The sequence below is a fragment of the Lontra canadensis genome, unplaced genomic scaffold, assembly GCF_010015895.1.
Source record: "Lontra canadensis isolate GAN:19392208 unplaced genomic scaffold, GSC_riverotter_1.0 scaffold17, whole genome shotgun sequence".
Taxonomy (NCBI): Eukaryota; Metazoa; Chordata; class Mammalia; order Carnivora; family Mustelidae; genus Lontra; species Lontra canadensis.
The window spans coordinates 13,263,256-13,285,714 of record NW_022631011.1 but is presented as its reverse complement, the minus strand read 5'-3'; the positions used below and the strand labels follow the sequence as shown (position 1 = coordinate 13,285,714).

Sequence of the window (22,459 nt, the reverse complement as noted above, 5' to 3'; positions counted from 1 at the left end):
TAGTGCTCCCATAATTCCTTCCTTTGCTTACTGTCACATTCCAGTGCTCTTTTAAGAATGTGAGTTTTCATTTATCAGCACTTGGTATCTTATATTCTTTTCTAAATTTCTGTTGTGTTTGGGAGAAATTCTATTTGTAAAGTGTATTTGTCAGCCACCCATCCTTTCAGTATTGATTATTATATTATTTCTTGGCACCCTGGCGCATGCGTGCATGTAAGTATATGTGTCTAAACCTACTCATGCTGCCGTATCTCCCAGAATCTCAAGCTCTGTTATCAAATTCCCACAGAAAGCTTTGCTTCCTTCTATATTGTTTTTTTTTTTTAAGATTTATTTATTTATTTGAAGGAGAGAAAGAGAGGGAGCATAGGCAGGGGGAGAGGCAGAGAGCTAGGGAGAGACCGAGAATCTCCAGCAGACTCCCCACTGAGTACAGAGCCCGACATGGGGCCCCATCCCACAACACTGAGATCCCTACTTGAGTAAGACGCTTAACCAACTGTGCCACCCAGCGACCCATTCCTTCTATATTCTTTGCTAAATGCTGCCTGCCTCGTGTAGCTGCTGCTCTCTCTCTTTCTGTTTTTTAACATGTATGGCCTGTATCTTCATCCTAATTTCTGTTGCAGTCTCTGTGATTAGGTTCATCTGCACGGATGTATACATGTTCTGCTGTCTGAGGCAATTAGAGAGGAATTTAGAAGTCCATTTACTTGGAAAAAGAACTTTTCTCCTTGGATCTCTGACCACTGATGAGAAACATAAATGATCTGTTATTCCCTGTAAAAAGACATAAAATCTCTCCATCAAAAAGTATTTCATTACTAGGCACTGCTGAATCAAACACCCATGTCACAGACGTTACAAAGTCCTTATAATTGAAAGATCTTTGCATTTAAAGAGATATAATGATGCACACGATGAATAATAGGTTGAGCAGGTAGAAAAAAAGAATATAAGAGAAACTGTGGAATAGCAGAAAGTCCATAAGCTTGAGCCCAAGCGACCTGGGTTTGAATCACAGCACTGTTTCCCACTGCCAAGTAGTGTGGACTTAAATTACAAAGCACCTGTTATGGGTTTTATTGTTCTTCTCCCAAATTCATATGTTGAAGTCGTACCTCCAGGACCTCAGAATGTGACTATAATTAGAGATAAGCTCTTTAAAAAGATAATTAAGTTAAGATGAGGTCACTGTATAAGCCACCCAGTCTGTGGTATTTTGTTAAGTAGCTTAGTTTCCTAAGAAAAAATTAGAATATTCACAGTTGTCTCATAGAGATTTTTTTTTTTTTAAGATTTATTTATTTATTTTAGAGAGAGATACAATGTGAGTTGGGGGTAAGGGCAGAGGGAGAGGGAGACAAGCAGACTCCCTGTCAAGTGGGGAGTCTGACACCAGGCTTGATCCCAGCACCCTGAGATCACCACCCATGCCAAAATCAAAGTCAGATGCTCAACCATCTGAGCGACCAAGGTGCCCATTCATAGAGGTTTTGTAAATTAAATAAGAATAGAATAATAATAAGAACATTAGCTGTAACTATATTATTGTAGGTGCAGGGTTCAATGCTTTACACTTGTAAATGCATAGCATGGTGGCAGCCACATAGGAGGTGTGCAGTGGGCTATTTTTATTTTCCCTTATTTAGTGGGACAAAGAGATACTGAAGTGAAAATATCCTCCAATGGAAGGAGAGATGCAAAGATAAAGGAAGAAAGAACGAGAGAGAGAGAGAGAATGAGAGAAAGGAATCTCATAAAAGGGGAAAGAAACTGAAACACATTGTAAGGAAAAGAAGAGAAACATATCAAAGGCTCTCTACAGCTGAGAGTAACAGACTCCAAAGTAGTAAAGGACCAATCAGTACCCGCTTCTCAGTGTGAACAGAGAACTGTTTCCTTATAAAGTACTTTTAAAGTATATTTGGCCAGGACTATCACAAAGTGTCTAAGCTTTTATTTCTATGTGATCCGGTAGTTTGTATGGTGTCTGTGTTACAACTGTTTTAGCAATATTAATAGTAAGAATGGAGAAAGGTTATCATGAAGTCATACACAGAACTGTATTGACTGTTTTTTATTTCCTTTTTAGCTTTTTGAGTTACTGACACATTATTGCTGCAAAACATATGTAGGGTCAATTCATGCTGAATAGTTATTAGAAACCATGATAACAAAAGTCATTACACTGCAGTTCAGTTTTGACAGTAAAATTTCTGCAACATTATCACAAATCCTCATGCATTAGTGCAATGATCCTTACTATAGTTTCATATTAGAATCAAAAGATTGCTGTAGCATGCTTGATACAAAAAGTCAAGCAGGCCAAATTCTTTTCTGCTTTTACAGATAACATTTTTGCTCTTTTTCTATGTACATCAATGCAGATAGTAGCTTTGCTTTTTATACTTTTTTCAATAACCTATGAGTACATTGCATATCTTTCTTTAAAATGAGGATTTTTTTTTCGTTGAAAGACCACACAATTCTGATTACCAGTACCCAAGGAAATAATTTGAAACTGATTTTATATCTGACACAACTCCACAGAATTCTAAAACTGTATTATTCACTCCATTATTACTTTCCTCTTTTGGATAGCGTATTGGCTGTGTGTACATGTTTGTTTTTGGTTTTAAATTGGTGATTTACTATGACGGAATAGTATAAGATTTAAAAAAGGAAACTGTCATATTCAGGATTACTTCGATCAGAAAGCTATGTGAGTTACCCTTTTAGCTGACAAAAGGAAAATGTTTTTAATGCCTATCTGTCCACAATACTCTTCCATAGTCATTTATTAACAAAACTGAAAGGGGCCAGATTGTATGGGTACATTAATTGTATATTTTTGGTAGTGTTAATTTACTCAGGCCCATTTCAAGGAAACAAAAGAAATAGAACTGGTGAACTAGTGAATTGGTGAAGAACCTCTGAAAATCGAGTAACTGCTTCTTTAGTTGGAAAATCAGGTTCACATTGGTGTACAAAGAGTATGGATAAGTAGACATATTTCATTATGCACGAAATATGTTCTCTGGAAATGTGGATGTAAATATAATACTGCTTACTCGTGTTATAACTGAGGTGATTGGGGCTTGTTTGGAATTGCTTTAGAATTGCAACGTGAAGATGCCAGATCCCATCAAATTAAAACACCGAGTGTCATCATGGTATATGTTGTTTTGGTTGCTCTCTTCTCCATCTGTGATTTTACAGACTTCTTCATGAAGGTTCAGATAACATATTTCCTCTTTGGGTTACTTCTAGGAAATTTCCAGTTGTTACAGCTAATGTGCATGGGCTCTTTTAATAAGTGTATATGTTCTAGTGGTGTTTTTAGTGTAAGATTTGGATGAAACTCTGACTAACCGATGAGTTACTGCTAAGTCTATCCCTCAGCTTTCTCATGTATGTGTGTATATACATGATTTTTCTATCCTGTAACCCTCTGTCAGCTTTACCTAAACAATCAGGTGTTTGTCTATTGCTCTATTCCTTCCAGCACCTGCGTAGGTTCTAACTGGTTATCATAATGTCACTATTACCCTGTATTTCTGTCCTCTCTCTCCTTAATTCATGCTATATTCTCAGGCTGCATAAACTATTTTATATACCTATAATAGACTAGGAGCTCTTTCATAATAGTATAGCCACATCAAGATTTTGTATAAGAAGTAAGGGCTATATGTTTATCTAAAGAATAATAACAGTATCAGTTGTCACATCTTCTATGTGCAAAATACACAGTTTGTGAAAAACTGTCCTAGGGGCTTTATATTTAAAATATATATTTATGTTCCATGGGGTTGTTGAAAAAATTAAATAAAACTACATATAAAAGCTTGCAAAGTGTAGTTAGCACTTCATAAATATTAACTATTATGATATGATTCTTATAATAATCCTGCTAGGGAGACATTAATATTTCCATTTTTTTCAGAAGCTCGGAGGGACTAAATAAGTTGTCCACAGATATTCTTTCCCAATTTCAATAAGAGTAAAACTCTGAAAAAAGAACAAATGACCTACAGAAAACATTTAGTATATGAATATGCATTTCCTATATTAATATTCATGTTAATAAGTGATTATAAGATACAGTTCTGTAGATTTGGGGAATGATGATTACAAGAGCAGTTTTTTCAAATGTTTATGTCATTGTGATGCATATGTGTAGTTCAGAACTAAAAAAATCATTATACTGATACTCCCATAGAATTGCAAATCAATTGCAGTTCTAAGTCATGCACTAGAGATGCCTAAGTAGAAAATATACCTATTATAGGAGGTGCATATTATAAACATTTTACTTGTTTTATTATAATTTTTAACATGGTCCTTGGGTGATTAAAAATTATTATTTCATTTCACAACTGCACTACGGCATTTTAAAAAGTCAGAGTTCTAAGTCTATATGGATTCCAGAGAACATAACTTATATATATATACCTATATATATTAATATATATATAGGTATATATACCCAGTTTTTTCCTAGGGCATTATAGGTAATACATAGGGGTATATATATATATATATATACCAGTTTTTTCCTAGGGCATTACAGGTAATATAAAAAATACTTTATTTACTTCTTTTTAAAAGTTATAGGTAAGCAAAAGTTCCTGAATATGTGATTTTATGACATTAAATTGTCTCCACTTCTCCATAGAATAATACTTTGCAAGAATTAATCTACTAAATACTGTCAGTTGTAAACAGGTTTTCTAGGGAAGGGTTCCAGGGATCACAGGAAATTCAGGGTTGACAGAGTTAATAGGTTTCTTAAAATGGGATTTCTCAGAATCTTTATTATGCAAATGTGGCTTCAGTTTTTAAAAAGGGGATATAGTACGCAGTGTGCCATATATATGTATGTATAGATGATAAATATGTAATACATCTATCTCTATCTCTGTATCTGAGTCTCTTTATACACAGACTTTCTTAACCTTAGCTCTATTGATATTTTAGGCTGGAGAGATTTTTGGTGTGTGTGTGTGTGTGCGGCGGGGGGGGGTAGCACTATCCCTGGCCCCTACCCATTAGATACCAGAAACACCCCTCCCAACATCCCCCCAGGTGTAATAACTAAAAATGTCTCCAGGCATTGCCAGATATCCATATATCTTGAGATCACTTCTTACTAGTGTAGTAATGAACTGGAGAGAGGAAGGGCTCATACAGAGATGATAAGCTTTCACAGGGCTTTTGAGCAGATACTCACAACACTTGAGCTCACCACAATAGCAACAGGAGGTGCCTATGAAATTATTACAGTAGTGCAATACATACTCAGTTAATTTTATGATGTTATGATGTAATACTTCATCTTTTTGTTTGTTTATATTTATCTAATATAAATATAGTTGCAAATGGTGCTATACATGGTCTTTAAGTTTGTGTAAATAAGTTTTGGTACATTTTAACTTTTTAAAATAGATTTGAAAAATATAAAAAGATTTGTGTATATTTTATGGGAGTAAATGATAAAATAGATTAGTATGTACGTATATTTTATGGATTCATGACTTACCTTGCTTTTCCTTAATTTTTGTGGTATTTTTAGGCTACGTGGTTCACCTGTGAGTTTTTTCAAATTGTCACAAATCTCAAAAAAAATTTTTTTCCAATTTTTATATATATGTATATATGTGTGTGTGTGTATGTATGTATGTATGTGTATATATACATGTGGTCCAATGCAGTTCAAACCAGTGTTGTTCAATGGTCGACTATACATATGAAAATTTACTATGAGTGTCTTTGATATATCAGGCTTTCACTAACATTTCACTACCATTAAAAAGCTGCTTATTGCTGTACATCTCCACTAGATAACCTTCTTAAAATTGCTTAAAAATACATAAATCTACAATTCCCTTAAAACGGGTACTAGACTGAAGGCCTGGTTTGATTTAAACCAAGATGACCTTTCTAAAAGTATTAGCCAGAAATAAACACATAAGTTTTGGTGTTTTTCTCACAGAGTTTGGACAACAGAAGGGACAGAATAATAGATGACCAGCTGTCTACTCTTGTCTAGGATCACAAAAGCTCTTCAGAGATCTCTTGAGAGGTCTTCAGGGAAAAGGGCCAGTAGAAATTTAATGCAAGCTTATCAGTCTATAAAGTGCAGCAACTCCTTTTGAACAAGTGTGTGGGGGGTGTGCATGTGTGTGTGCATGTGGTAAAACTAATTAAGAGTTACGATTTTCCTAGGAAAGAAATGAATTTCCATCTAGATAGAAACAAGCACTCAACAATCACTACTTGAAGCCCAATTTTAATATATGCAAGATAACAAGCAATATAAAGTACTCATGAAAAAGAGAACCTAAACCACTTTCACATTTCTTTAGGAAAATAATTTTGTTTGTTGCTAGAATTGACTTTGACTCCTCATCAAATCATTGTAAAGGGAGTATTCCAGGAAAAATGGAAAAGGGGAAGAGAAAACATGCTAATGAAATCTATGGATGATACAAACTTTTTGAGAATTTAAAATGCAAACTTTGTCTAATGAAACCTAGGTGATGCAGATTAGACAGCAAAAATCCATGATCTTCCATTGGTGGGGTAAAAGGATATTGTTGAACTCTGTTTCTATGCTCTAGTCTAGAAAAAAAAATCCCTTGATTTCTGGGAATCACAGTATTCGGCATGGAAGGTGAGTTGAGGTGGCGTATTCCTGTCCCTTTAATTGTATCAAAACAATGGACGTTAGTACACTGGATGATTAATAATTTATTTGAATGAATGAATGAACACTGTTTGAATTCTGTGAGACCCAGAAGTATCCCCTAGAGCTCCAAAGTAGTCTCTGATTTATGTCCCTACATGATTCTTTAATAAGCCCAGGTTGCTTAAAGAAGATTCTCCAATCTGAGCATATCCATTGCAGGTTACTCTTACTACTTTTCAACTACTGGTTCACTCAAGCCTTCAAAAAATATCACAGCACATGCTCATTTTACAGATGGTTGGAGAGAATATTTGAACGTAAGTTAAGACAACTGTCTTAGGCCAACTTTTTTTCTAATTAACTGTGTATGTAGTAGATCACTGGGCCACTCTGGCCCTAAGGTTCCTCAGTTATGAAATAATCTTTTATTTTACTTTTACTTTTTACTTTGTGTGTGAGTTTGTGTGTGTGTGTGTGAGAGAGAGAAATAATTTTTAATTTTAAAGAGATAGGTAAAATTTCTAAAGGTGTCTCCAGTTCAAAAATTTTACAATTTTAGAACTGCAAAACTTATCCATAATCCCTATGAAATTTAAATAATTTCTAATTAAATAGATGGTAGTCCTTTCCCCACAAGAAAATCATTATTGAAAAATTGGCTTCAATGAGATAAAATTATAAAAATAATTAGTGAATCAAATAATCCATTTCAGTTGGACACTAGTGACATAATGCATGACTGATACAGTTTTTACATGCTTTATAAAGCCTGGTGAGACAGTATAGGATTGTTTAATAATGCTACAGTATAAGGGTAGTGTCATGGTTATGAAATGAGTTGGATTTTTAAAAATCCTGTATTTGATTCCTATCTTAGTTCCCTCTACCTGGATGACCTTGTGACACACTCAATCTCAGTTCTGTATCTTAAACTGGAGATGATTATAATAATAATAATAATAAATTTTAGAGGATTACTAATGGACATTACGAAGATAGTATTTACAAATGGCTTGGCACAGATACCAGGTCCATATAAGTGGTTGTCAAGTGATGACTGATTCTATAATAATTTGTATTCCCTCACTCTGAAACTACCAAGAACTGGAGTAGGTAAAAGTTAAGCTCCAAAAGTGGTTTATAATAGAATTAAAAATATACTTTAACCAGTTTCAAAAGGGATGAAAACATGATCCCTTTTGAAGAGAGCACATCAACATTTGCATGCTTGCTCAGCTTACCTTTCTTTGCAGACTTGAAGAATTTGAGATAGCAATTAAAACAAACACATGATTTTATCAATATATTCATGGACTTCCAAAAAATGAAAATCTTTTTTGAAATCTTTCAATGAAAATGTCTATTTTTACATAGAAGTACAACCTGTTTTTCAGATATTTTTCTTTAATTCCCCTTTAGTGTTATTTTAAATTTTGAGATCTGAAAAGTCTTAGATTGGATTCTATTCCATCATTACCCATGAACAGGGAAGACAGGAATTTTGAACAGTCATTTTTGTTTGTTTCTGATTTTTGAAGGGGAAAATATTCATCACTGCAAAAATTTAAAGCACAGGAAAGTATCAAGAAACATGTGCAAAGGAAGGAGATATAATTTTATCACCAAGAGTAATACTATATGATTCTTTTTGAAAAAAATTTTTTAATACTATATGATTCTAATATTTGAACCATCTGTATATAAAATTGTGTTAAGGAAAAAGACATTATTTTTTGTACTTAACTTGTTTTATTCCTCCATTAAGCTTTTTTTTTTTTTAACTACTCTTGGCCTAAAAATACAAAGAAGTATGGAAATGTATTATTTGCATAGAGAGAATAATACTCCATAAGAAGCACTAAAATCAAAATGTAATTATTTACCATGCCAAAAGGAATCTATGCTCAGAAGCAATGAAGTTATTATAGAACAGGAAAATAATACACAAAATTCCTTAATGTGAGACCCGCTTTATATAAGAAAATTAAGTAAGGGAATCAGAGGTCGAATAGTGCTTTTGTATACCCAAAACTAAACTGGTCAAAGGACTAAAACATACATATATGTAATACGGGAAATGCTGCAATATCAAAGAAATGGACTAAAATATTAAAGGGTTTTATTCCGTTTTGATGGCCAAATTCCATCCTGTAAGCAGTGCCTTAGACGCTAATGACATACGATTTCTCACTGACAGATTTAACAGCATCAATAAGGCCTCTCTGTCCATTGCAGCAAATTGATCCTACATGACACTGACAAGGGCAGCCTGCACTTAATGACCTCCATCGCTGAAGGATGGAAATGAAAAATGACTGGAAGTACAAATAAATCTTGGAAAGTTTCCCTGAAACAGGTGTGTTAAAAGTGATTCGTTTGAGAGATCATCACAAATATAAACTCAGTCTCCTAGCACACCTCACTGTCTGTTCATACCAGGGTCTCACTCCTTGAATCTTGAATCACAATTTGCTTTAATTCCAACATCAAGACAATTTTATTCTTTCTATGGAAATACAGAGTGATGGATCTCTCTGAAAGGCATGATTTCTTCACATTTATGCAGGTATCTATTTCTCATTTGCCACCAAAGGATTCTATATAACCTGATAACAAGTACCCATAAAATTTATTTTTGTTTCCCTCCTGGTTAGAAAAGGAAATACAGTATAGCCATCGATTATTTTCTCCTCCTCAATTATCAGGAACAAATAGAACATGTTTAACCTCAATAACAATGTCAAATGCATGAAATGATTAGACAAATGTTCCATTGATGTCTTTTCTTTGAATCCTGCACATGGTCTGAGGACACTAAGATTTTGGTGTATAGATTTATTATCAATTCTTTCACAAACACATTAATTTCTTAATCTACCCCGATCTTGCTACTAATTTTTAAGAGAAAAATACACACTCTCTCTTTCAATGTATTCAGAAACTTTAACTCACACCAGAGTAGATGGATGGGAAACATAAGGGAGTTTATAAGCAGCATACCAGACGAATGTAATAGTTACAGTTGCGTAGTATCCTTTCATTTTCAAAATAACTATGGATGTCTCCTTTTTATTCCTTATCAGGTTTCCTCTGAGGTAAATCTTATTTTACAGATGAGAAAACTGAGGTCAGAAAGGATAAATAATTTGCCAAGATCACGGAGCTAGCAAGTGGTAGAGACTGCACTCAAGTCCTGGCCTTTTGTCTTCCCAATATTCCACAATAAGGAGGGGTAAGTACAGTACTGGAATATTAAACTACTAATGTATAGTAGATTAGAATGGTTGACAACAATAGGAGAAAGGGTTTATTAACAGTCTACTATTCCTTAGGACTGTTAAAAATATAATCATGCCTCTATATTTCGAAATTTAGATTCTGTGAAGAAACAAAAATTCAAAGGAAAATGATTTTTCGTGTCAATGAGTATCTCGGGAAGAATACAGAGGAAGTGGATTTTACAGAAGATTTTATAAAATATATGAGAATTTCTACTGATTTCCTGTAAGTACAAAGGGTCAACTATTCTTTAAGGTTCTAATTAAGACTCATATATTTGTTAAGAAAATAGAAACCAACATTTGGAGGCCATACAACATGAAGAAGATTTTGAGGCATATTCTGAAAAGCTATCTGTAGATAAAAATGAAATTTGAAGCCTATGATAATATATCTAAAATCTATAAACCCCCAAAATTTGGTATTCCAGATCATAAAAAAGCAAATTAGTATAAAATTGTGGCTTAGACACTAAGTTTCTTCATTTCTCACATATCTATTCAAAATTGAGTTTCAAAGTTGATAAAAACATACAACAAAATTCTACAATAAGAAAACATGACATTTTGTGGCATATAAAGAACCACCATCAAATTGAAGAGCCCATGACTGGACACTTGTTACTTTCTGTAGTACATATGTCAAGTAAATCATTATTTTAAAAAATTAAGAAAACCTACCTGTTTCTTATCTCGAATTGAAGCATCAAGTGATAACTGTCTATCATATAGATTGAAATAATTGTCCTTTTCTGTTAAGAAAGTAGTCTGTAATTTTTGATATTCTTGAGCTAACCGTAGATTTTCTTCTAGAGAATCATCTTGTATTTTCTAGAAGATGAATATATATTTAAAATCATTTTAATTTCCTTGAATTTTTTCAACATCATTTGAATTATCTACAAATATTATATTACATATTATAGAAAAGTAAAGTAAAAAAGGTGCTTCCTCTGATACCAATATCCTCCTTGGATTTAATAATTTTCTTTCTTGATGCACGTATTTCTTTTCTTTCTTTTTTGAACATTGATTTGTCAGAGTGTCTCTGACTTTTGTTCTCCCTCTTTCCCAGACTTCCCTCCACGACGCCTTGGGAAGTACTCAGTCCTGAGATGCTCTACTCAGCTTCCTATGAGACTTCTTCCAGTTTACAACCCCCATTCCTTTCCCCAAACTCCAATGCTCAAATAGGTAGAAGACACTTAGAAGCTTAGAATTCTATCTCCAAGAGGTTCAGGGTGGTGGCACTCACTGAAAACATAGAGAATTAAAGGATAAAAGACAAGGAATACAACATTTAGAAGTACAATGAGAGCGATTATTTGATCCTACTATACGTTAGCTATATTAAAAGTTAAATCTGTGAGCAGTTGAGAACTTTATAACACCCCTTCATGACTAAACAAATTTATTAAATCTAATACAAGTCCCTTAGAATATAACTTTTGTAGTATTACCAATTGGAAAATTAGCAGCTACCTATCATTTTGAACTAGATGTGTGAATTCAGTCCAGTTGCTGATTCTTTTTAACGTTTGTATCACATACAGTTTTCACTGGTGCTTCAAAAAATACAGAATTTATCAACAGTCTTGTTTTCAAACCTGTTAATCTAATAGTTCATTTTATGGAAAATTTATTCTAAGCAAAAGGTGTTATTCACTAAAACTTTATTCATAGTAGCAAAAAGTTTGCAAAACATATAAATGTGGATTAATCATAATGATGATAATGGTGATTATGTAACTAGATATAAAAATCACCATTGTGAAGCAATTAAAAATATTTCTTTGTGAAAACTGCCATATCAAACCTTTAGAATAAATTGCCTAAAAATATATTGCAGTATGAGAATGTGCATAGATGAAATGTAATTCAGCAGAAAATTGCCTATACAAATATTTCTGTATTTACACACTTGAAGATTTATTAAGGTCAACAAACATATTTCTCATAAAAACCTGGTATCCATATTGATCCCTAATGATGAATACTATGTCATAGCTGTTCTTCAAAAAGTCAAAATGATGAACTGAGAACCCATTTTAAATGTCCTTGTCATAATTCTGGCACAGTAATTTCAAACTTTAGAAATCTTTATCTAATAAACTTACCTAAAATCACATAGAATTATCTTTTGGTAGGGGGACAAATATCTATGAGTATTTTGCTTTGGTGGAGCTACTTCTGAAGAAAAGGGTTGCAGTTCTTTTTGATATCTTAACAGTTACTAAAATCTAAGCTTCAAGTGATTCAGATGGATCTTTGATAAATGTTCTACTGAAGGCAGGAGGAGGAATCATTTTGAGTTATTTTTGTTTGTTTGATTTAACATAAGCACAGCCCTGATACCTAAGGTATTCTACTCAGTTAGATTTCTTTCAAGCCCTAGATGGCTATTGTAAACATTGCATTTGAGAGAAGTGGTAGGAAAGTTGTGGGATTTGCATTAAACCTATTTAATGGAACTTTAGTGAGGATGTATTTGGTACTTTATGGTTTGCTCACTGTGTAAAATGCAGCTTTGCAAATACATATACCTTCAATTTCTGTACAACACCAATTCTTACTGCTTTGTATGCCATAATTAGATACCAAGAAATCAAATTGTGCAGTTGTCAATGAATCTTCAAAACATTGTTACATCAGTCATGATATTTTACATTATCATTTCTCAATACTGAATTTATAGAAGGATTTGCCAATTTACTACCTATTCCTGAAAGTCAGTGACCTTCAAATGTCCAATGAAGTTTCAGGTTTATAAAAATTTTAAATAATGGTATTCTACTGATACTCTTTGGAAATCTTTTTTATGCTTAACTTTACAACTTTGACTTAATTTTAACAATAGTATTACTACATGTGAGTGATACAAAGAGGGAATGATACTGGTGGAAATATGTCCAGGGGAAATAATGTTACCACTACTGGAGTTGAAGAACTTATAAAAGATTAACAGTAGGAGATATTTAACAGGGCACAAAAGTTGGGGTCAGAAATATAATGAAAGGTAACAAGAAAGCAGAAACTAACAAGAGAATAAGAGGACTTCTACATGCTTTTAAATTCAAATCCAGCTGAATCTTATCAGTAAAATCTTTTTCTTAAGGTCTTGGCTAAATGTAAACTTGAAAAAAATTTTGTTCCTAAAACCATTAAAGAAAAATTTGATTGTTATCTCTGTATGTTAAAATAATTGTGTTTTGAGTTTACAGTGTTATTTCATTCACTCATTCATTCATTTTCATTAATTACTTATTCAAAACTTTGAATTTAATAACTACTATATGCCAAGCTCTAGAATATAATGGTGAATCTCCAAAATTCGGAGTCTTGTCGTAAAGACTTGTATTATAAATCACAGAGGGGCGCCTGGGTGGCTCAATGGGTTAAAGCCTCTGCCTTCGGCTCAGGTCATGATCCCAGGGTCCTGGGATGGAGCCCCACATGGGGCTCTCTTCTCAGCAGAGAGCCTGCTTCCTCCTCTCTCTCTCTGTCTGCCTCTCCACCTACTTATGATCTCTGTCTGTCAAATAAATACAATCTTAAAAAAAATCACATGAATATATAATTAGAATGTAGAATATATATTACTTGGTATTATACTACTTGAGAAGTAAAGATTTGAAAGAAGTATATAAAGAGCACTTACACAGTATATTTTTGCACTGAACATTATTCTAAGGATATAGCACATGTCCAGCCTTAGCAAGAGTTTTTTTTTCTGGGTGTGTCATTGACTTTCACAAGGTATGGAACCCCTTGAAACATAACATTTTTCTGGGGTTACCTAATTGGCCCATGATCCCTAAGTACTGAGAAACCATACCTAAAGAAAGAACTGGCTTCTCCTTCTGTCACCAAAAATGCTGAAAATTGAAGGCAGATTGAGACCCCAAGATATACAAATGGTAGGTTCTCCATTTTCTTCTTCACTTGACCTTTCTTATTTTTTAAACCATGGATTTCATCTTGGACTTTTCCTCCATTTCAGTTTATTTTTCTCAGTCTTTCCCTCTCACATGGGGCAAATAAAGAATAGGGAATTATAATTAAAGGACTGGGTTCTTTTTCTACAAAACGGTAGCTCATCTCTTTATGTTTTGCCCTGTGACACAGAGATAAGAACTCAGAAATAGGGCTGAAGTTGAATGTGGACTTACGAATTCCACACACAATGGAAAGAATTAAGACAAAAGCAATCATCTCAGTTACATTATTATCCTCATTTTACAGAGAAACGAAGGCAAGAAAAGTCAGGTAAGGCAAATTGTACTTTCCAAAAAAAGACAACAGAAGTACTTTCATTCCACATGTTGTTTCAGATCTTGTTACTTCCTATCAAGAAGCATAATGTTTTTCTCTTCCCCTTGTACCTGAGTAGACTTGTGGTTTCACCAGCCAAAAGAGTATGGTGGAAAGGATACTATGTAACTTTCCAGGCTAGTTTATTTAAAAATCTGATTTTAAAGAAGCCAGTTTGTTTGTTTATTTATTTATTTATTTATTTTACAGATTTTATTTATTTATTTGACAGAGAGATATCACAAGTAGGCAGAGAGGTAGACAGAGGGAGAGTGGGAAGCAGGTTCCCCGCTGAGCAGAGAGCCTGATGCGGGGCTCGATCCCAGGATCCTGAGATCATGACCTGAGCTGAAGGCAGAGGCTTAACCCACTGACCCACCCAGGTGCCCCAGACCAGTTTATTTAGAGACAAACAAACCAATCAACTTCTGCCTGGCGCTCTCTTTGGGGACATTCATCCTTAGAACCAGGTACCATATTACAAGGAATCCAGACCTTATGGAGAAGTTATGTGTAAGTGTTCCAGCAAACAATCCTACCTCAGGTGGCAGAGAACAGTCAGCATCACTCATGAATAAATGAGTCATTTGAAGACAATTCCAATCCCTAGCTTCTGAGTCACCCCGCTGATGGTTCAGAAAGTGTGAGATAAGAGACAAGCAGGCTCTGCTGTATCCTGTCCAAATTTCTGACACATAGAATCATGAGCCATAAAGTTTGGCAGTATCTATTATGCAACCATGGTGACTGAAACACCCAGACATCTTGTGTAAGATTACAGACAAATTTAATGGAGACTTAAGCTGTTCATCCAGGCAGACTGGCCCTAGATCCCACACTCTTCACCATCCAATATATTTCCTTTGTAAACTTGAGCCACCACTCAACACTATGCAGCACTGTCTTTATAAAACCTAATGATATTAAATAAATAAAAAACAAACAAACAAAAAAACCCTAATGATATTAAACAATCAAGTAACAGAATTACCTTGTTCTGAACCTACTTCCACCAAGCAAATCTCTTTTTATAATCTGGCTAACACACAGCTTGTTGACATAGATAAAATGAGCTGCTGAAGGAAACTAGAACTTGGTCCCCTTTGAAGCCACTTTTTATTCTAAGTCAATATGGGTATGTTGGTTATATATAACCAGTCTCTTGGTTTTTTGTTTGTTTGCTTGTTTTACCTACACAATTCCATAGTCCATGATTTGATTAGGACTGATGCATTCAGTGCAAGATCAAGTGCCCAAGTGATTAGACATTTACAGCTGAGGACACACAATTCTGGACTAGGTTGATGCAACAATGCTGCCCATTGGCTCTAATGGAGGTCCAGCCAGATACACTTACCCTGGAGAAAGTCTAAACATATTTGAACATTTTTTAAAAATTTAATGTGGATTAATGGCAAAGGAGATTACAAGACAGAAACTTGATCTAAACATTCTGGAGAGATGCTTATGATTAAAGTATTTGCACTGTGCATGTATATGTAGAAGACCTACATAGCTATTTACAAATACTTTAATGTTATTCAAATAGTCCTAGTGTCCATACCTAAATTTATGGTAATGTATCACCTACACCCTCAGTCATTATTAATACAGGCCTTTGGATCCAGTTTGCCAGGCAGGGGGACTATAATTACATATTGTAAAAAAGTTGTCATCTTTGACCCAGTTCTAATTCTAAGTGTCCCATCCTGATATGATTATGTGCGGCTGCCTCAGGTGATCTTTCCTGATGGCATGTCATCTCCTGATTCTTGGTTATTAGTAGTTTCCTGTAGAAGCTCCTTGCTCTTTCCACATCCTGCCACGGCTTTGCTGGCTGTTAGTGACACATGTGTCCATGTTCTTAGATAGATTGCACCACACTCACTGGAGTCCCGTGGTTGGAAAGGATTGACTTCCTGCCAGCACCACCAGAAAACAAAAATCGTATTGTGGTATTTACTGATTAATTTACTCCAGAGTATCCTCATGTTTAGCTTTTGATCATTCAATCATTTGTTCAGCAAACCCTGAGTAAGTTTATTCTCTGGGTCCCATTCCATGGCTACCCATGGATTAATAAGAATAGAATGTCACCCTTTTCACCAGGAATTAGAAGCTAGAGTAGGAGGATGCAGAAGAGTAAACAAGTCTATTTCGAGGTATCTCTTGAAGTACTGTAATCAATTCTACCAGGTGGAATTGATTCCACTAGATGGGGGCGTTGGTCAGAAAAGGCCTCATAGAAAAAATAATCAGAGATTTGAATCTTAGAACAGTCTTTTATTTGGCAGGGATCAAAACTCTCCTGCTACGTGGGTCAACATATATTTGAGCAAAGCTGGGTGAGTCACTTAAGAGGAATGCTTTTATGGCCCCTTTAGGACTATTAGATTGTTGTTACCTATGACTTGTGAATTAGGCTTTCATGGATTGTGTTAAATGTTCTGTTATCTCTAGGCTTTAAAATATTACTATGAAAACAATGAAAAGTACCCATATATTTAGTATCCCACTGATGCAAAGCATCATAAATAATGCTCCATTCCAAGCACCAGTGTTTCAGTAGCACATGATCTTGTACATATGTTCATGCATTAAACCAGTGATATCATACTATTAAAACCCCACATATGCCTTGAGCACATCTCTGCCAGTTTAGGACATTGGATTGGTAGCTTTGCATGCAGTGACCCTTTGATATTATTCAAGTAAGCAACAGTACCGAGACTGATTCATGGAATGTGCAGGGGATAGAGTTAAGAATAAAGGAGACCTAGAGGCTTGAAGTCTCTTTGTGAACACTGTCACTTCAAAAGCATTCCCTTTGATTAACGGGAATTAGCATGGTGAACATAAATGCCTGAAAAACATGCCAATTTTCTAACGATATAACAGACATAGAGAAAGCACATGTATAGGTGCATCACCTACTGTGTGCAGAGAGGCATTACTGTATTGCTGTTGCCTTAAAATCTATACACCAATTACTACAGAAAACGAGAGTCCTCCCCAGTGTTTCCAAGAAGCAAGTCTGTAAGAATGATATGTGTCGATACCCTGAAGCCTCAAAGGAGCAAGTAACTGTTCTAACTCTCCCAGGACCCACTTCCTTGTCTGTGCTGCCATGGAAACCAGTCTCTTGTCCAACATGAGTTCTCTGATAATTAGTCTTGAACATTCTTGATTTTTAAATGAACAAATCAGTCCTCCGCATCAAGGTTGTTACGTGCCTCAGACTCTATATATTACCATGTTTGACAGAATGCTCTCTATCCAGTAATTTATTCAAAATGCTTACTGAGCAACTGGTATACACAAAGCACTCTTGGGAACACTCTGAGAGGTCGAATAGCACCTGTCCCTGCCAGGTTTCTGGTAGTTACTCCACTCCAGCACCCCCACACAAGACCACATACATATAGGATAAACAATCAGGACTCTTTATCTTAGCTCCCTGATGGGGTTACAAATATAGATGCAGTCAATTCACTCATAATGTTCACCAACGGAGACTATGACATTGCCTCTTAAAGAATTCAGAAGTATCCACTGAGTCCCCACTGAGTATTAATACTCTGTATTAACCGTGCTTGTTCCTTATTATTTTTAGATGTTGTTCATGGTAGATATTTGGCCGGGAATTATTGATACCAGCATGAAAAAATACACAATTTCAGGGCTGAGGAAGCTTGCAATCAGATAAGGAAACTGAGGCATTCACAAAGCTAACTACACCAGAATACATCAGACATGAAAAAGGATAAAAGACATATCCAAATGATAGTAGTTCCATGAGAGATCAGTTCCAGTGAAAGTGATAAGCAAAGTTCCAAGGAAGAGTCATTTTTTAAAAGATTTTATTTATTCATTTGAGAGAGAATGAGAGTGAGAGAGAGAGCATGAGAGGGGAGAGAGTCAGAGGGAGAAGAGACTCCCCGCTGAGCAGGCAGCCCAGTGCAGGACTGGATCCCAGGACTCCAGGATCATGACCTGAGCCAAAGGCAGTTGCTTAACCAACTGAGCCACCCAGGTGCCCCAAGAGTCATCTTTTTAAGGCAGATTCTATATATATTTCACATACAGAGTCCTGTCTATGTTATCAGCAGGAAAAATCTATCCTAGAGCTATAGATGCTTGTTAAATATTAAAAACCATATAATTAACGTGGATGTATGTTGACTGTAGCATTTCTCCTATAACTACCTGATGTCTTTAAGAAATGCTTTATAGGGGCGCCTGCGTGGCTCAGTCGTTAAGCGGCTGCCTTTGGCTCAGGTCATGATTCCAGGGTCCTGGAATGGAGCCCAGCATTAGGCTCCCTGCTCAGTGGGGAGCCTGCTTCTCCCTCTCCTACTCCTCCCGCCTCTGCTCTCTCTTTCTCATTGTCTCTCTCTTTCTGTCAAATAAGCAAATAAAAAATCTTTAAAAAAAAAAAAAAAAGAAAGAAATGCTTTACAAATGCCACTTCCATTAGCTATTGAATTTCTATCTGACCAGTTTTCTTCCATATAATGCAAACCCCTCAAAGAATGCAATGTAACTGATCAGAGAAACAAATTTTGTAGTAAGAAAAAGAGGGTAAAAATTGGTGTCACATAATCTATATATACCAGTGAATTTTTTCAAGGTAAAAATACATGATGTAAACAATTATATTACATGCATGCCCTCTATAAGTGATAAACCACAGTAATAATAATTCCTATAAATTTACTACTTATTAAGTAAACTTCAAATTTTAACCTTTCGTTAAATAATGTGTCCTCTACTATTGTTTAAGATTGTTAAACAGAAACATATTTGTTTATCACTTCCTTGCTAAATATTTCTATGCGTTTTGTAATTTAATTGTATTTCAATTTGTCAATATTTTTAAAATATATATTTAAAGGCTGGTACTCTTTTCACCATGGCAGATGAAAGACTGAACAATTTCCTCTTCATATGCACGTCCTGATTTGAATAGTTTAAGATTTAGAAAGGTTTCCTATTTACTCACATTTTAATGATATACATTTCTACTTCACTGGTGGAAAAGGCTGATCGGTCACACAAAGGTCAGTTAACACTAAATAGACCCTTTCTTTATGTAATTACAAAGAATAATATCTTTGTGCTGATGGCACTGCCCATGGAGTGGGTGATGCAGAGAATTAATGTGCTGCCTTGTTGGCCCGTGGGATAGAGATTCCAATACAATAACCACAACTTATTCTAATTATGCAGCTTTAAAAGGTCATCAGCAAAAAGAGTTAAGGAATTATCAACTAACTTTATCCTAAAGTAATAATGCACTACATAAATGCAGAAACTGTAAGAACAGTACCTAGAAACTTTATTACAAATGTGAGACTGATCTAAGAGGTTCAAGTACATACAATATAGCATAAATTAACTAAATTCATTGAAAAATTAAAATATAAGATATTTCATAACTTCCTATTGCTACAGTCAAGTAACCTGAGCTCACCTTTTATTTGTAGCAAATGTTTAATTTTGAAAATATTTATGCTTAATGCCAATTTCATTGCCACGTCCATGTTATATGAGAATTTAAATATTTCTTTTTAAAACCCATTTATAAAATCTTTATAAAATCCATTATAAAATAATGCTTGCTGATTATATTATACACAAATAGTAGAGAGGCACATGAAATAGAATATTAAAGTCCTTCTTCACACATACAGCCATTTTCATACTCTAGACAGACAGTATTAGTTTATTCCAAGAGTTTAAGGAACAGAAACTTTTCAAAAACACTTACTTGTCAATGAGGAAGTGGAGGCCAGGAAAATCAATTTCTTATCTAACGTCACACAGAAAGAGAATATCAGTACTGCTAGAATATAATCTGATTTCAGCCTAATATCCTTTCTGGGAATATATCACTTCCTAATCTTGAATGTGAATTACAGAACCTTTTAGATTCTAGATTGATAGGTGTGAATGTTCTAATTTTTGGATATTTTATAGAATTACATCAGTCTTTCAAAATAAACTGCATGCTCACAGAGAAGAGACTTCTTTGGAATTAAGTATATACATAACTATATATAATTAAATATATGTTAAAAAATGCTTCAGTGTCTTTTCCTTGGGAATGTGGGGTCAGAAAAATTTAGGCCCAATTTCAGAAGTACCAACTATGAAAAGTATAGTAAATTATTTGCAGTCTAGTAAAATATCCTTATAGATAAAATTATTACTAATGCTTTTTCTCTTCTGCTCCTCTCAGTTAGATAGTCTCCTTACTGATAAACGATCATGAGTATCTCTGATCGCCTGATGTTGTTACTCATATTGGAGTACTGTCTAAACCTTTGTGATGGATCTCAGTAGGATTAAAAATACCTGAGGCAATTTTCTATAAATACTCATTTTGAGACCCATCTAGTCCCCCAGGTAACTTAATCCCAGTATGGGAAAAAAAATCACTTTCTTTTTTAAGATTTTATTTATTTATTCTACTGAGAGAGAGAAAGCACAGCAGGGGGAACAGCAGGCAAAGGGAGAGGGAGAAGCAGGATCACCCGGAGCAGGAAGCCCGAGGTAGGGCAGGATCCTCAGGTCCTGGGATCATGAACTAAGCCAAAGGCAGATACATAACAACTGAGCCACCCAGATGCCCCCCAAAATCACTTTCTAGAACAAGTTTCATCAAATTATGCCTTTCCAGCCAAATCTAGCCCACCTCCTATTTTTGTAAAGAAATGTTAGTGGAGCACTATTCCATTGTTCATTTACATATTGTCATGATTGCCTTTATTCTGTGGTGGTTGAGTTGAGTAATGGCAACAGAGACTGAGTGGGTCACAAAGCCTAAAATACTCACTATCTTTTCCTTTATACGAAAAGTTTGCTGAACCTTGCTCTAGTATATCAGTATCATGAAAAACAAAGTTTCAATCTAGGTCTCTCATTCAAGGTTGATTTTGGCTGTACATATACCTGCACAAAGAGAAAGACTGCTGAAAGCATTTTGTTTTTCAAGCAAAGGCATATATTAAGGAGGCACAGCCTATTAATAATTCAAGTATCTCCAAGACCTTTAAAATAAGGAGATGCTTGTGAGCTTTTTAAGCGCCCTCAAAATGAACACGATAACTTTGCAGAGAGTTGTCAGAGCTGTGAAGATACCATAAATAATGCCTGAATGCATCTACCCTACACCTTCTAAAATTAAATGTGGTTCGTGTAGGTCCTGCATTATAGGAAGCTAGAGGTCTGTTCATTGTTCTACTGTAATTTCTGATTTGGGGGTCCATGGTTAACTTTACATTGCTAAGTTAAAGTTTAATTTTGCAGGTGACATAGATGTCCATTCATTTGCTGAATGGCTTAGTAAAATGTGGTGGTCACCTACCATGAAAGACTATAAAATGATTAGAAGAAAGGCACTAGCTATATATTATAGTAACACAGGATGATCTTTAAAATAGTATGGAGTACACAAGACAGAAACAGATTGATAAATATTGCATAATTCAACACACTAGAAAGTACCAATGAGAGCTGGAAAGAAATAACTGGGAATTAAAGGTATGGGGAGGCAAAATAAATGAAAATGGAAAGATATGCAGGTTCTATATAGTCAGCAATAACACCATTCTCTCTTAAAATGATTAAATGGATGGGTTATTAGATCTTACACATTTTTTTCAGGGTTTTAATGAAAACCCTTAAAATAAGTCACGAAATACCAAACAACTCTTGTATATATCTCTGCAATATAAGGTCCCCCAGGGCCACAACCCTAAGATTTATTCTGAATATCAACTAGTCATGGTCATAACATATAAAGACATGAAGAAATCTGTCATTATAATTATTTACCAAATTTATAGTTATTTCCCTCTATGTCTTCCTTTTCTCTCATCTTTCATTTTTCTTCAACTTATTTATTCCTTTTTTTCCTATTGCTTCATCCTCATTATGTTTGCCAAGCACGATGCTATTCAACTAAATTCCCCTTGTTATCATCCTTCCTGAAGATACTATTTTCCCTTCCCATCATTTCCTCAACCTATTTTTCTTTCCAAGTCACCATGGCATAAAAATAGAAATGTCTCAAAAAATGAAAAACATTTGAGATATAATGACTGCCCCATGTTTTTTTTTTTTTTTTCAGATTATAAGACACTTCACAGAAATCTAAGACAATGAATAAAAG

General features: G+C 34.7%; 1 protein-coding gene across 4 annotated transcripts in view; it reads right to left on the bottom strand.

Annotated features, from left to right (window-relative positions):
- Nucleotides 1–22,459, bottom strand: part of CCDC178 (coiled-coil domain containing 178) — a 427,466-nt gene that overhangs the window by 133,294 nt on the left and 271,713 nt on the right. For all 4 annotated transcript variants that reach the window (XM_032859669.1, XM_032859672.1, XM_032859671.1 and 1 more), the window contains one exon: nucleotides 10,654–10,803. In XM_032859669.1, the coding sequence (XP_032715560.1) occupies nucleotides 10,654–10,803 (150 nt within the window). The remainder of the gene's footprint in view (nucleotides 1–10,653; nucleotides 10,804–22,459) is intronic.